The sequence below is a fragment of the Oreochromis niloticus genome, linkage group LG7 (genome assembly GCF_001858045.2).
Source record: "Oreochromis niloticus isolate F11D_XX linkage group LG7, O_niloticus_UMD_NMBU, whole genome shotgun sequence".
Taxonomy (NCBI): Eukaryota; Metazoa; Chordata; class Actinopteri; order Cichliformes; family Cichlidae; genus Oreochromis; species Oreochromis niloticus.
The window spans coordinates 16,963,518-16,977,647 of NC_031972.2; the positions used below are offsets into that span (position 1 = coordinate 16,963,518).

General features: G+C 41.2%; 1 protein-coding gene across 1 annotated transcript in view; it reads left to right on the forward strand.

The window, feature by feature from the left end:
- pcsk5a (proprotein convertase subtilisin/kexin type 5a) overlaps positions 1–13,900 on the forward strand; it is a 34,159-nt gene extending 20,259 nt beyond the window's left edge. Inside the window, exons 28-35 of the mRNA XM_025909304.1 lie at positions 4,303–4,545; positions 6,612–6,848; positions 6,987–7,164; positions 7,707–7,924; positions 10,591–10,691; positions 11,080–11,278; positions 13,429–13,563; positions 13,617–13,900. Coding sequence (XP_025765089.1) covers positions 4,303–4,545; positions 6,612–6,848; positions 6,987–7,164; positions 7,707–7,924; positions 10,591–10,691; positions 11,080–11,278; positions 13,429–13,563; positions 13,617–13,900 — 1,595 coding nt within the window. The remainder of the gene's footprint in view (positions 1–4,302; positions 4,546–6,611; positions 6,849–6,986; positions 7,165–7,706; positions 7,925–10,590; positions 10,692–11,079; positions 11,279–13,428; positions 13,564–13,616) is intronic.
- Positions 13,901–14,130: the final 230 nt, after the last annotated feature.

The following is a 14,130-nucleotide window of genomic DNA, read 5'->3' on the forward strand; positions in this document are numbered from 1 at the left end:
ACTTCTTTGTAGATGTTTTAAGAGTTTGGACAGTGTTAGCCTCACCAGCCTCAAGACTGGTAGCTGTACACATATGTGCATGTTTAGATATCTGTAACTGCTTATTAAAGCAGATATCAAATCTGCAACTTGGTGGATTTAGGCATATATAGACGGTCAAGATGACCTGCTTAAGGTCAAACTGAGCATCAGAATGGGGAAGAAAGCTGATTTAAGTCACTTTGAATGTGTCATGCTTGTTGGTCCCAGACTGAGTTCACCTTCATTACTGAGAAATGCTATAGCCTGCTTGAGCATTGTTGCTGGTCAAGGGTCCAGCCCAGTACTAGCGAGTGTCCCTAATAAATAATAAAGTGTCCGGTATAAGAAGATTGGCAACGATTCTCTGAGGTTTCAAATGATTAAAACGTAATTTTTTTAACAAATGCTTTCAGTACATGAATGAAGTTTATCAGTCACAATAGCAAAATACACCTGGTTCTGGGTCAGTTTGCGTCTGTTATGTGTTGTGTTGTTACATGACACTTTATGATGATCGTAGTGTTGTCGCCCTCCAGATGGGGAGTGCGAGGACTGCCACCCTTCCTGTGAGTCCTGCTCTGGACCGGAGAAGAACCAGTGTACAAAATGTGCAAAAGGTTTGTCACTGGTTTAGTGTTTGTATGCTGTTTCAGACCTCAGCAGCTTGCTGTCTGAGCTCTGAGCTAACAATGATGACGTTCATCTTTTGTCATCTGTCCTTCAGGGCGATTTTTGACCACGCAGCAAACATGTGTGTTAAAGTGTCCGGGGGGCTTCGTTGCCAGTCAGCTGAGCGGTGTGTGCGAGGCGTGCCCTGCAGGTTGTTTGCAGTGTGTGGACGCTCAGCACTGCATCCGCTGCCAGAGCGCTCGCAAAGCTCAGTTGTTCCTGCAGGATGGGCAGTGTGTTCAAGAGTGTGTGAGGTCAGGAGGTCGATCCTATTGCTGCTATCTTCTAAATGTCACACAAGATGTTTGAGGCACGTCTTCTGGCGAGCCAAAAATAAATGTCAGAAGATGCCTGTGATTCTGACATTTCATACTTGATGTTCTATTAATTTTTTTATGTCCTTAAAGCCAGAAGCATATATTGATCTTGCTGAAGCTCCAAGCTATCGAGCTTCATTTAAACTTTCTGACCATGTGACCTTTTTTTACTATTTGCTAAGTGGCCTCCTTTACCAGTATATGTTATTCATACATGGTTTGCAGCAAGAACAAAGAATAACAGAATAAATACAAACCTAAAGGAAAGTATATTTTAAGTGTGCTGCCCTGCGTTTTCTACCTGTCCATCAAGCTCTTTGTTGCTTCCAATAGGGGCTTTCCTGCAGGCCAGGTTTGTCATAGCTGTGCACCTGGCTGTGCATCCTGTGCGAGGAATGCTACCCACTGCCTCAGCTGTGAAGAACCTCTTCTCCTACACAAGCACCAATGTGTAGACAAGTGTCCTCCAGCACACACTGTCCAGGAAAGAGAATGCCAACCCTGCCCCTCAGCCTGCCAGGAGTGCGACCCACTCGGCGTTTGCACAGGTACAGAAATGCAATGCAAACTATGACAAATTCAGCTGTAAGAGCTTTTTCAGTCTTCCACTTTTAGCTCTTTCTGTGCTTTTAGTATTCTTTAGTCTGCATGCATGACTGACTCCATATGATTACCAGCAGCATTACAACACAGCAAGCATTATGCATGCTTCCTGTACAGCATATTCTTTATAACTATAAGCATTTATTTTTTCCTAAAGCATTACTGTGGGGTTGCCATTTCGGATTTTTAGTTAAATACTTAAAATAACTATTGGACAGCAGTACAATTTCAAACACATCGTCATGTTTCCCCCAGGTTGAGTTGTACAATCACATGAAAAAGAAAGTGCACCACCTTTAAGTTTTAATGCTTTATTTATCGGGGCATAATTTTTAAAAACTTCATAATAAACAGTAAATAATTTTCCGTATAACTGTATCAGTCTCTCACATTGTTGTGGAGAAATTTACATTACATTGTTGCTTTCATTCATTACGGTTTGTTTATGTTTCTGTCTCACAATTTCAGTTGAGATGTGGTTTTTGGCTGAACTATTGCAACGCCGGGATCCAATTCAGTTTTACTTATATAGCTCAAGGTGCTTTATATTCTCATCCTTTTCAGTCACTTTTTGTAGATGTGACGCTGTGCTTGGGATCATTGTCCTGTTGCATGGCCTATCAAGTTCTTTTGTATTTTGTCTGAGTGTTGCACAGTCTGACCTTGGGGTGAATTTGCTGCAGCATCCACTCCTGGGAGGATTGGCAACTGTGTTGAATGTTTTTTTTTCCATTTGTGAATGATCCTTCTCGCTGCAGAGTGATGCACTTGAAGTTATTTGGAAAGGGCTTTACAACCCTTCCCTGAATGATGGGCAGCAACAATTGCTTCTCTAAGGTCATTTTTGTTGCTGTAGACTTTCCTGCTTGTCATGTGTTAACACACATCTGAGTGCTCCAGACCAACTGCCAAAACCTTTGATTTTATAGAAGATAGAAGGTAGTTTTTGTGTCACCTCTCAGACAAACAATCATTACTTAATTCAATTCCTTCATTAAATACATCAACATTGTCTTTTTTTCAAATGCAACTTTATAGAGTTTTATAGCTGTTGTTCAGCTGTTTCGATTTCACCAAGTCCCCCCAAAGTTGACTAAATAACAAAGTAGCTTAGTTATCTGTTCAGAACTGAACTCAGTAGATGGTGGAGACCAAAAACAGAGGTAAAAATGTGGGTACATTGCACTTTTAATCAGCTGATGATCAGAAATATGACTCCAAATGAATAATGGTTTGTATCAAAAAAATTAGCAAACTCAGAGTGTCACTTACCCTAACACCAGCAATCCAGCTCAGCCATTGCACCAGTCTGGCTGTGAGCTCATGCACAGCTCGTGCGCATGAAGAAGGCAGTGTCGCTAGCACGACCAGTCGCAAACCACGGACAAAGTCTGTTGGCAGTAAGCAAAAGACCTAAATTAAAAGCCACACACTGGCTGCAGCCAAAGCAGCAGTATGTGAGTGAGGAATAGCACTGTACGGTATGTTTGATTTTTTTTTCTCTCTCTTTTTTTAAGAGCTCTATGAATGTGTGTCTTTTTCGTGTGCTGCTGTCAGTAAGCGAGGCAGGAATCTCGCTCTATAATGCCAATTAAATGCCAGGAAAGAAAGGTGGCAAACAATGCCGACTGTGTCACTTAAAAGCTGTAACCCCATCAGCGGCAACCCTGACAGAATAAGGCTGATAGAATTAGACTTGCTCCCAGATGTGTTAAACTCGTGTCAGAAATAAATATGAAAATAATAATTCAAGCACACAATAAGCTTACTTGAACCCTTTCAAACAAATTTTCTAAGGCCAACGTGTACAAGGTTTAGGCTCTGTGTGTTTGTGGATGCCTTCTTCTCGTTTCTCAGTTTCCTCACCTCCTCTCCTCGTGCTCCTCACAGAGATTTGGGAGGAGAGGAAGAGACACGAGGAGAGACATCCTTGCGTCAGAGCCATCATTTTAAAGTGATCAATTAATCTTGACACGTGACACAGCTGCATCATCTTTCTATTGTTTTGTTAAAGCCTCCTGCTTAATGAACAGGGTTCATGACAACACAGTTCTACTTTAAATGGAATTTACAGCACAGCACAATGTCACAAGATGTACCTTTTTAAAATTATTTCATCATAAAACACTCAAATGTTGAAGGGCAGACATTGGATCGCACATTTGATCACCCTGAAAGGCTAAAACGAGTTGTGAACACAAAGGACTAGTGGGTGCAGTGTCCTCATCAGACCCTGGTTTGTGTATTCCAGCTGTGCCACGCCTCATGTGCAAAAATAGAAGCAGCCAACAGACTGATGAGACCGAGGGAGAGGCGGGGCTATAAATACCCAGAGAATAGGTACAAATAATGAACACAGGTGTAACCAACCTGAGCCTTGATACACAAAACGCACATAAACAAAGCTAAACTAGACAAAGATAAGGAAACACGGGCAAAACATGAACACTTAGAAACGGGAGAATCAGTTGAATACGGACCAAACCTCAACAAATAAGCCAAAGAAGTCAAAACCATGGCTGATAACACTGATCTTTGTCTGATGAATAACAGCCGCCGATTTGCTTGTCTTCACGTTGGAAAAAAAATCTGTTAAATTTTAACTTGAAGTACATCCAGCACTGACGACAAGGCTCTGATTCTTATACATGCAGTAAATCCTTCCTGCATTTATGAGGTGTTCTTGGCACAGGCTGTGAGGAGTATCACTTTCTCCACGAGGGCCTGTGCGTGCTAGACTGTCCGGAGAGGTTCTTTGAGGACAAAGAGCAAGGCAGGTGTTTGCAGTGCCACCCGGACTGCGCTTTGTGCGACGGTCCAAACAGCAACGACTGTGACGCCTGCACGGACGCAGAGGCCACCCTGCACAACGGGGCGTGTCTTGGAGCGTGTCCCTCCCATACCTATTTGGATGGTATAACAGGAGACTGTAAAGGTACGACATTTATCACACAGCAGAAAACACAAATCATCTGTCTTGTTTTTTGTGAGCAGGACTGATTTGATTTGATCGACTCCCCTCAGCAGCATAAAGTCGTGCCCCTTTATGTATTTATTTCTTCTTGTACACTGTGACTGTCAGTCGTTCACAGCATGACAAAGACAGCCCCATCGCTCCTGAAGTTGATGCTGTGTTTTCTGTCCTGTAGAGCGCCCTTCATACATTTTCTCAATTATATTCTCTACTATGCCTGAGCGTGTTTCCCGACTGAAATAGCAGCGCTTCTGAGATGGTTAACAGGCAGCTGTCAAACCTTGAAAACAGCAGAGAGATGCCAAAGACAGTTCCCTCGAGAAAGACACACCGCTCTGATTTTGCTATTCAAAAACACAGAAGTGCAAAAATGTTGTAGGCGATGCCCTCTTTTGTTGCTACTTAAAGTAGCTGCCAACGGAAATGCATCCACTTGCATGTACCTATGTCTGCTGTGTAGTGAAATGGACAGAGTTTAATTTTGTTGCAGAAAATGTTTTCAAGGGTCATCCTGTAGCTTGAGAAGCAAATCGGTGGAAACCATTCAATTTAATTAAATGTACAGAGCACCAGATCAGCTTAAATGACATTAGTCATCTGAAGGCACTCTGTATTTTAAGTATAGAGATAACAACGTTATAGATAGAAACCCAATGATCCAATAATCCCCCCTTCAGCAAGCAATTGGTGGCAGACGGGCGAAAAACAAAACCAAAAAAAAAGTCCCTTTAAAGGGAAGAAACCTCCAGCAGAACCAGGCTCAGGGTGGGAGGGTGGCCATCTGCTGTGACCGGCTGGAGGGGGAGGGGGGTAAGGGGAAAGGGAAGAGAGGAGAGAAAAGCACAGAGAGATGATAAACAACAAACAGACTGAAGCAGAACTTCACAAGAGATAAAAACAAAGAACAGTGGCATGCAAATAGATGAGGAGAGAAGACTCAAGGATGGTTCAGGGTCACCTGATCTATAACTATAAGCTTTATCAAAAGATAAATAACCAAAAAAGCAACGTTTTAGTCATAATTTAAAAAGAGAGAGAGCGTATTTGTCTCCCAAACCCAAGCTTCAAGCTTCTTCTGCCTCTGCAGATGGCTGCCCCTCCCTGAGCCTGGTTCTGAGGTTTCTTCCTGTTAAAAGGGAGTTTATCTTTCCCACTGTCACCACTAACTCCTTGTTCATAGGAGGTCATCTGATTGTTGGGGTTTTCTCTCTGTTATTATAAGGTCTTTACCTCATAACATAAAGCTCCTGGAGGTGATTGCTGTTGTGATTTAGTGATTTGCAGAAGGGTTTGAGAGCTGATGGCTCTTGTTTTTTTGGAGACTCCATGACCCCAAGTAAGACTGCACTTTGAGAGCAAACTGCTCCGCTGGGAAAATTTGAGGTGTTTAATATGAAAGAAATATTCTAGTTCCTGTTAGCACTCTCAGTGTAGCCTTTTTTAATCAACTCAAGGCTTCTTAGAGAGGTATTAAAACAACCTAATAGAACAACATAGTAATAAGGAAATTACAAAATTTCATATTGCTGTCTCTTGTGCTTAAGATGTTATGAGGTCTCAGAAGTATTGAAAAAAAGACATAAAAATCCACATATTCCGTCCCAGCCTCAGTTCCTAAGGTCTTGTATTTTAGAAAATATTTACAGTATTGTGTATATGTATATATATGTACATATATACAGTATATATATGTGTGTGTGTGTGTGTGTATATATGTATATAGCACTATACATGGCCTAATGTATGTATGATATAATTTTAAATAAGGTTAAAATAAGGTTATTGTACAAAAAAATAATCTGATTCTGAGGTGGGGAACCTTTTCAGATTTGTCTCAGTCTGGAAAGACACGCTTAAGTAAAACATTATATAACATTGTCACTGCAGGACTTTTACTCGTAAAACGTATGTTGGCACTTAGTCCAGGCATGTTTTTTTTTTAAACTATATTAAATATTATATAGATATCAAGTCGAGATGAAACGTTGATACTATCCTACTGAATTACTTCCTAATTCTGTTTCCAGACTGCGATGCGTCATGTCTCACGTGCTTTGGACCTCATGCTAGCTCCTGCACCAGCTGTAGAGAGGGTCAGATGCTGGATGGCAACAGCCAGTGCGTTCCATCAGCCAATAAGTGCTCGCCTCACCAGTACATAGACCAGCACGGGGAATGCCATCCGTGTCACAAATACTGCTACAGGTGTTCAGGTCCTGGCAAAACCCACTGCCTGAGCTGCAACCCAAGACATCTCCTGCTCAGTGAGTCAAGCTCTTTTTTTTTTCCGTCTTTTTTCGGTAGAGCTAGGGACTTCTCTCAAGGCTGTGTGTCCTGGAAAGCTTGTCAGGCATCTGTGATGTTTGCTTAGCCCCCGTGATCATGTGTGTTTGTTGGTACAGATGGCACCTGTGTGGATCAATGCCCAACAGGCTACTACGAGCAGCAGTCTGGGCAGAAATGCGAACCCTGCCACGCTTCCTGTCAGTCCTGTGTTGGAAAGCACAACCACGAGTGCCTCACATGCAAAGCCCACCTATTTCGGGAGGGCAAAGAATGCGTGGAGACCTGCCAGCACAGGTAGTTTAACCTGCCCCCCGTCCTTCTGCTGCTCATCCATCATATTATCACATTAAATGCGGTTAGACAGTGTAGCCGTTAACGAAAAGATCAGCATATTCGCACAAATAGGTTATAGACACTGAACCGTTGCTCTTTAATTACATGGACAGGGTGCAATATGGAGGTACAAGCTAATTTGGTCAGACATTTAAATAGCCTATAAAAGGCTAATAATACTTTATTTTTGAGGGGGTAGGCGGTGATTAGGAGTCAAATTAATGTACCGTTAAACTGATATGCAGCTAAATACTCACTCAGAAAACACAAACAGGATATAAAGACTGTACAGACCAGCATACAGACAACGCAGCATTGCCTAGCAATACAAGAGTAATATTTGTTTTCTTTTTCTTCTCTATTACGTTAGTATTTATAGATGTCTATGGCTAAATGTGAATCTGAGTAAAGATATTTCCTTTGAGGAATAACAAAGCTCTAATCTCATTTCTTTTAATTGAATGCAGTCTGTGATAACTTTTGACCATCTGTCCATCTGCTAGTCACTATGGAAACACTGCCTCAAGAATGTGTGAAAAGTGTGACCCCAGTTGTGGTGAGTGTATTAGCGATGAGGAGAACGGCTGCCTGAGCTGCGCTCCGGGCCTCATTTACTTGCGGAAAGAAGGCCGTTGTCTCCCCTCATGCCCTCAAGGATACTACCACGACACTGTGCACAGGACCTGCGAGCACTGCCACGCCAGCTGCAGAACCTGCTCAGGTACAAGAGTCAGGAAAAGCTTCATGTATTGCATACACACTCACACACATTATAATATTTTGATTATACTATTTTTTTCTCCATGTCTATAGCTGTATAATCATTGGAGACCTTGAGCTCTGATGACAGTAACATTAAAAATGTTACAGACAGATGTATAGTACTGTAGATCACAGACTGTACATTAAAGATGTAAAGCCACCACAGACACAGACACCTGCTTTTTAATCTGACTACAAATAAAATGTTAGAATTTCCTTCACCACAACTAAAGTACAGACTTCCTGTTAATAGTACAATTAACTACACAGGAAGTGATGGTATTTGTCACTTAATTTCATTAAAATGCAACAGAGGACACCAGCCCCAGGAAAAAAAAAGTTGAGAGCTCTACTTCAATAAGCAAAGGTGAGGAGTAATTAGCGGTCTAAAAATGTTAGATATCATATATCACTTTTAATGAGTGAGATGTGAAAAAATAAAGTAAAAAGATGTAAAGAAACCAGTGTTGCCATATATACTATGAAGCCTGTTAAACTATGAATTATTTACTACTGCAGTTAGTGTACGTGTGTCAAAAATAAGGCCCAGGTGGCAGAATCAGCCAGGCAAAGACTCTAATCCAGCCACTGACTGGCTTTGGAAAATGTAACGGAAGGTATAAATTTTGGACTTTTAACTGTATTGTCATAGGCTTAGCAGCTTTGATTGCAATTAAATGACTACACAGTTTAAATGATGCTCTCTCAGGGATTAAATATATACTTCTTCTTTACACTGACAGAAAGGAGAGCTTCACTGGTCCAGTCTCCTTAACATCAGAGTGGGCTGTATGTGGCCGACAATGAAAAACTATTTTGACATCCCTGTTATAAACAGTTTAAAGTGCCATAATTAACCCTCGTGAGTTTGAGGGTGAAAAATTCTCACAACGTCATGGACCAAAGTTTTAACTTTTAATGAATGAATCATCCAGCCTTGGTGCATAGCTGCAGTGTAGCATTTTCAATAAGAAGCTGTAGTAGGGTTTTTTTTTCTTTGGGGGGGGGTGAGTCTCCTGTAAAACATGACACTCCGAATCATTTCTTTTTTATTTTGTTAATGGTAGTTTTCACTCAGTGCTTGGCAGCTTACTGAAAAGTTGCTTGGCTCAGAAATGGCTCCAATCGTTCCCCCTACGCTGTGTCATCTTTTCTGTCACAGGAACACGACTGCTGAGAGTGAAAGTCAGTTTCTGATTTGATTGTTTTTTGCGCTGTAGGCAGTTTCAAGATGCAGCACTAAAATCAGAAGGGGGGGGAGGAATTTTTATATTTTTTTTATACTCCCACCATGCAAATCACACTCTGCTCACACACCTCACAGCTGTGAAAGACAGAGGCCAAAAACATTTTTGTACCAATTTGTAAACATGCTTTTTAACACTGTAAAGTACTAAAAGGGCTTCTTAACAGGAGCGTCCATGAGAATCTCTCTCATTTTTGAAGAAGCCAGCCATCAGCAGCCATTCAGTTACAGTGGTGTGAAAAAGTGTCTGCCCCCTTCCTGATTGTTTTAATGTTTGTTAAGATCAAAAAAATGTAAATATTAGACAAAGACACACAAAATGCAGTTAACAAATAAGGTGTTTATTATTAAGGGAAACATTCCAAACCTACATAGACCTGTGAGAAAAGTGACTAACCTTAAACCTAATAACTCCTAATAACTGGTTGCGCCACCCTTAGCAGCAACAACTACAATCAAGCGTTTGCAATAACTGAGTGTTTTACAGCAATGTGCGGGCATTTTTGTGCACTCATCTTTGCAGAATTGTCGTAATTCAGCCACACTGGAGGGTTTTCGAGCAGGGTTTTTTAAAGTCATGCCATAGCAAGTCCCCACTTGAATGGGACACACACCTTCCAAAAAGTTCAACTTTTATCTTGTCGGTCCACAGAGTATTTTCCCAAAAGTCTTGGGGATCATCAAGATGTTTTCTGGCACAACAGAGACAATCCCTTATATTCCTTTTGCTCAGTAGTGGTTTTTGTCTATGAACTGTGCAGTGCACGCCATTTTTGCCCAGTCTCTTTCTAATGATGGAGCCATGAACCCTGATCTTAGTCATGTGAGGCCTGCAGTTCTGTAGATGTTGTTCTGGGATCTTTTGTGACCTCTTGAATGACTTGTTGCTGTGCTCTTGGAGTGATTTTGGTGGGCCAGCCAAACATCATCCCCCTTGGATCGCAGCATGATGTCTGGCTTTTGAGAATCTTTTGAGCTACTCCACTTTGTCAGGCAGGTCCTATTTTAGTGATTTCTTGATGAAAACAGGTGTGGCAGTAATCAGGCCTGGGTGTGGCTAGAGAAATTGAAATTGAACTCCTTGTTTGGTTGGGTCTGGATTTTCTTTCCCCTTCCTGGGGGAAGGGGGCAAACCCTTTTTACACCACTGTGAGTGCAGTTTCTGCTGCTTCAACCTTAAATACCTTGATTAAATTGTCTTTAAAAGAATAATGCAAACATTTGAACTGTTTGTCTTTAAGTGAAATTAAAGAAGGTGGCTGGTGATATTAAAAGTTTGCATTTTGACACAGCATTTACAGCATTTTAAGGATTTTTTGACAGTAATAAAAACACAGAAAATCATCAGACTAACCCTTTACATTGTCATGTACCTACAGGAAAACTTCCCGAGTCCTGTGACTCATGCTACCCTGGTTACCTGCTGTCATATGGCAGGTGTGAGTCCATATGCGATAAAGGCCAGCATCCCATAATAAAGGTACCAGCATTTTTAATTTCACAAATATTAACTTTTCATTAAAAAATTAAAAAATACGAGTACATGTCGTTCAGCAAAATAATTACTTTGAATGTTTTGGCCCCAGGTATCACATAATGTAATTCAGACTGGTTTATTACTGCACCAGGAGAAATCTCAAACATCACAGCGAAAATTATTACTGTGTCACAATTTCTAAATAAACCTCGCAGCTCGTGCTGTGAGGCTGCTGATTGAAATTGTTGGACAGGTAGATGAATGTTAATTGACTGTGCTGAGAGGCTGGTTGCACTTTTATTCAGCATTTTAAAAAAACTTTTGGAAGCAAAGAATCAGTAGTTATGATGCAAAAATGCTGTAGCTCTGAGTCACCCCTGTCCTTCATCAGGGTTCAAGCCACTCGTGTGAAGACTGCGATAGTTCCTGTCTGGAGTGTCGGGGACCCGGTCCGTCCAACTGCACCGTGTGTCCTGCTCAGGCTATTTTAGAGGCTGGAGGGCGCTGTCTACTTTGTTGCCACCACGAAGATGAGGAGGAAGACACCAAAACACAGCAGCAAGACTGTTGTAACTGCACAGAGACACGGGGTAAGCTGAACTTCTGTCTTAATGCTGAAAAGACGTGGCAGAGAATCTTGAGAGTTATTATTGTTTCCAGGTTGTAAGTTTCTTCCGTAACTCTTTCCTCCCTTGCAAGTTAGTGAGGATGATCTCTTCCTACACAGCCTACTGAGGAAAAACCCTATTCTACTATTCTAATGGTCATTATTGATATATATTTGGGGGTCATCTTGAGGGAAAGAGTTAAACTAATAAAGTCTTACAGGTAGGGAGGGATGATCTTTAGATTAAACTTATCACATCACTTGTCGAGTAAAGGTTGTGGTTAATTATATTTTTCATTAGTGATCAATCTTTTAATTATTTTTTTTGAAATTACAGCAGTTGATTGATGTCTCGGTCTAAAAAATGTCCCCCAAGAAAAGAGAGATCCTAAAATAACAACCTCAGATCCTCAGGTTTGAAATGATCAGTTAAAGGTTGGACACCTTTCCCATAATGCAACTGAGTTGCTATTTTATTTAGTTGGGAAGTAAGAGGAGCTGTTGGTTGTAGAGTTGTTTTTTCCTCTGCTTATATTCCTATTAGGTCAATAAAAGACACATTTATTTGTAATTTCACAAAAAAAGCTCAGTGTGGTCAGAGTTCAGACTTTCAGCTGCTTTTTTAGCTTTAATTCAAGGTTAAAAAGAAAAAGTTTGCACTAACTGTGTAATTTTTGTACAAAGTCTTTGTGTTCAGATTTTAAGAGGTTCAAAATTACTTAAATGAGAGAATATAATTTTACATTTTATTTTTAATACTTGGATGGAAATCCTTCATAGTTGCTGGCTACCTGAAGTCTAGAACCTGTGGACGTCACCAAATACTGCATTTCCTCCCTTGAAATGCTCTACCAGACCTTCACTGCATTTGCTTCTTAATTGTGTGTCTCTCTGCCTTCAGTTGTGTGTTTAATAACTGAAAAGCTTGGACTGAGATCAGATCAGTGTTTTGCTCATTGAAGAATATCCCATTTTGTTGCTTTGAGAAACTCTTGGGTTGCTTTTGCAATATGCTTTGGTTCATTATCTAGTTGCGCTGAGAAGCACTGCCCGATCAGTTTTGTAGCACTTGCCTGAATCAGAGACTACAGCCCTGTACACTTCACAATTCATCCTGATTGCCTGATCACTTATAAACACTAGTGGCCCGTTCCCACTGGCAGCCAAACATGCCCATGCCATAATTTTTCCGTTGACAGGTAATGTCATATGCTTTGGATCATAAGCTGTTTCTCTCCTTCTCCAGATTTTGTTGCCTCTTTTAGATGTCTAAACTGGCCTTTTTGTTCTTGAGTGTAACCAGTTGTTTCCACCTTGTTGTAAAACCTCTGTTATGCCTACCTCCCAGAGTGTTCTTGATTAGCTTAGATGTTGTGAACATGATTTTCTTGGAAATAATTGTGGATTTAACTGTAAAACCTGCATTTAATTGAACCATTACCTTTAACCCTGCTGAAACAGAAATAGTATTTTCTGCTGATAATTTAGTAGACCAGCTATGACTATGAGTCTTATGAAGTTATTTCAGTAACATTATATTTTCTGTAATTCTGGCATGGCAGGTAGCTCCAAATATGAATGTAGCCAAGACTCTGAGTGAGACAGATTGGTAGTAAATTCAATCCTTTGTTGCTGCAGTTATAAGCAAAAGAGTGGGGCATAATTTACTCCAAATGTGGCCTAAAATATTATTTAACTCACTTAAAACTGCATTTTTTCCCCTCTAGTATTGTTTTTTCTTCCCATGAAACCAAGTTTTACAAATACAAGCTTCTCCCTTGGCTTTTCTTTACAGAGAAGGGTATTTTCTGATGGGCTTGTTAACCTTTTTCCACCAGTGTTGTCAACCAACAGAGCTTCACTTTGATTCAAACTGTAGAAAAGTTCATAGTGAATATCACATTTTTTAACTTTTGGAAACCAGGAGCACCTTCAAAAGCTTTCATACTTCACATTTTGTTTCAGATTTTGAAAAGCCACTAAAGACATTCATGGTACTTTTCATTCCAAGGAAATTTCACTTCCTGCACAAAATCTGTTGACTGCCCTTTCAGTTTTATTATCATTAAAGCTCCTGTTCAGGCACCACAGTTACTTTTTGCATCAGTGTCTAAGCTTCTGCTTTCTTTCCAGGTGAGTGCATTCTCAGCACCAACTTGGCATTCAGGAATGAGGAGGAAGAGGATGCCAGAGGTAACCTGACAGTCTTCATTATAGCCTGCGTCCTGCTGGTGCTGGTTCTGGTCGCCGTCGTCATCCTCATCAGACGTTCCCGCTCGAAAAACGTGCGCTCAGACATCCCTCCCCGCGGCTATGAAAAGCTGGGCTCCGGTGGGGATACGGAGGCGGCTACAGCTCTGCTTCTTCTTACGGCGGCAGAGCCGGCTCCTCTGGCGGCCGATTTCAGGAGTCCCAGCTGGTCGACCTCAGTGAACGTCGCTCAGGGAACAAGGATGATGACAATGATGACGACGATGATGAAGATGAGGACATTGTTTACATGGGCCAGGACGGCACAGTGTACAGGAAGTTCCGATACGGACAGCTGGGAGAGGACAACGAGGACGAGCTGGAGTACGACGATGAAAGCTACACGTTCCGGTGAACGTGATGCTTTCCATCTCATAATATTTCTTTTGCAATTCTTTCCTTCTTCGTTTCTTCCCCAGTGCTGTTTGTCTCCCCCTTCCCCCAAGGGACAGAGTCATTTATCCTTTACTGAATGAGCCTGACCAAATGAAACATGAGATGTGTTCATAATGAGCTCTGTTTTTAGAACTGCATTCACACAATGAAATGTGCTGCGTTTAAAAACAGTAAAAGGTATTTAACACT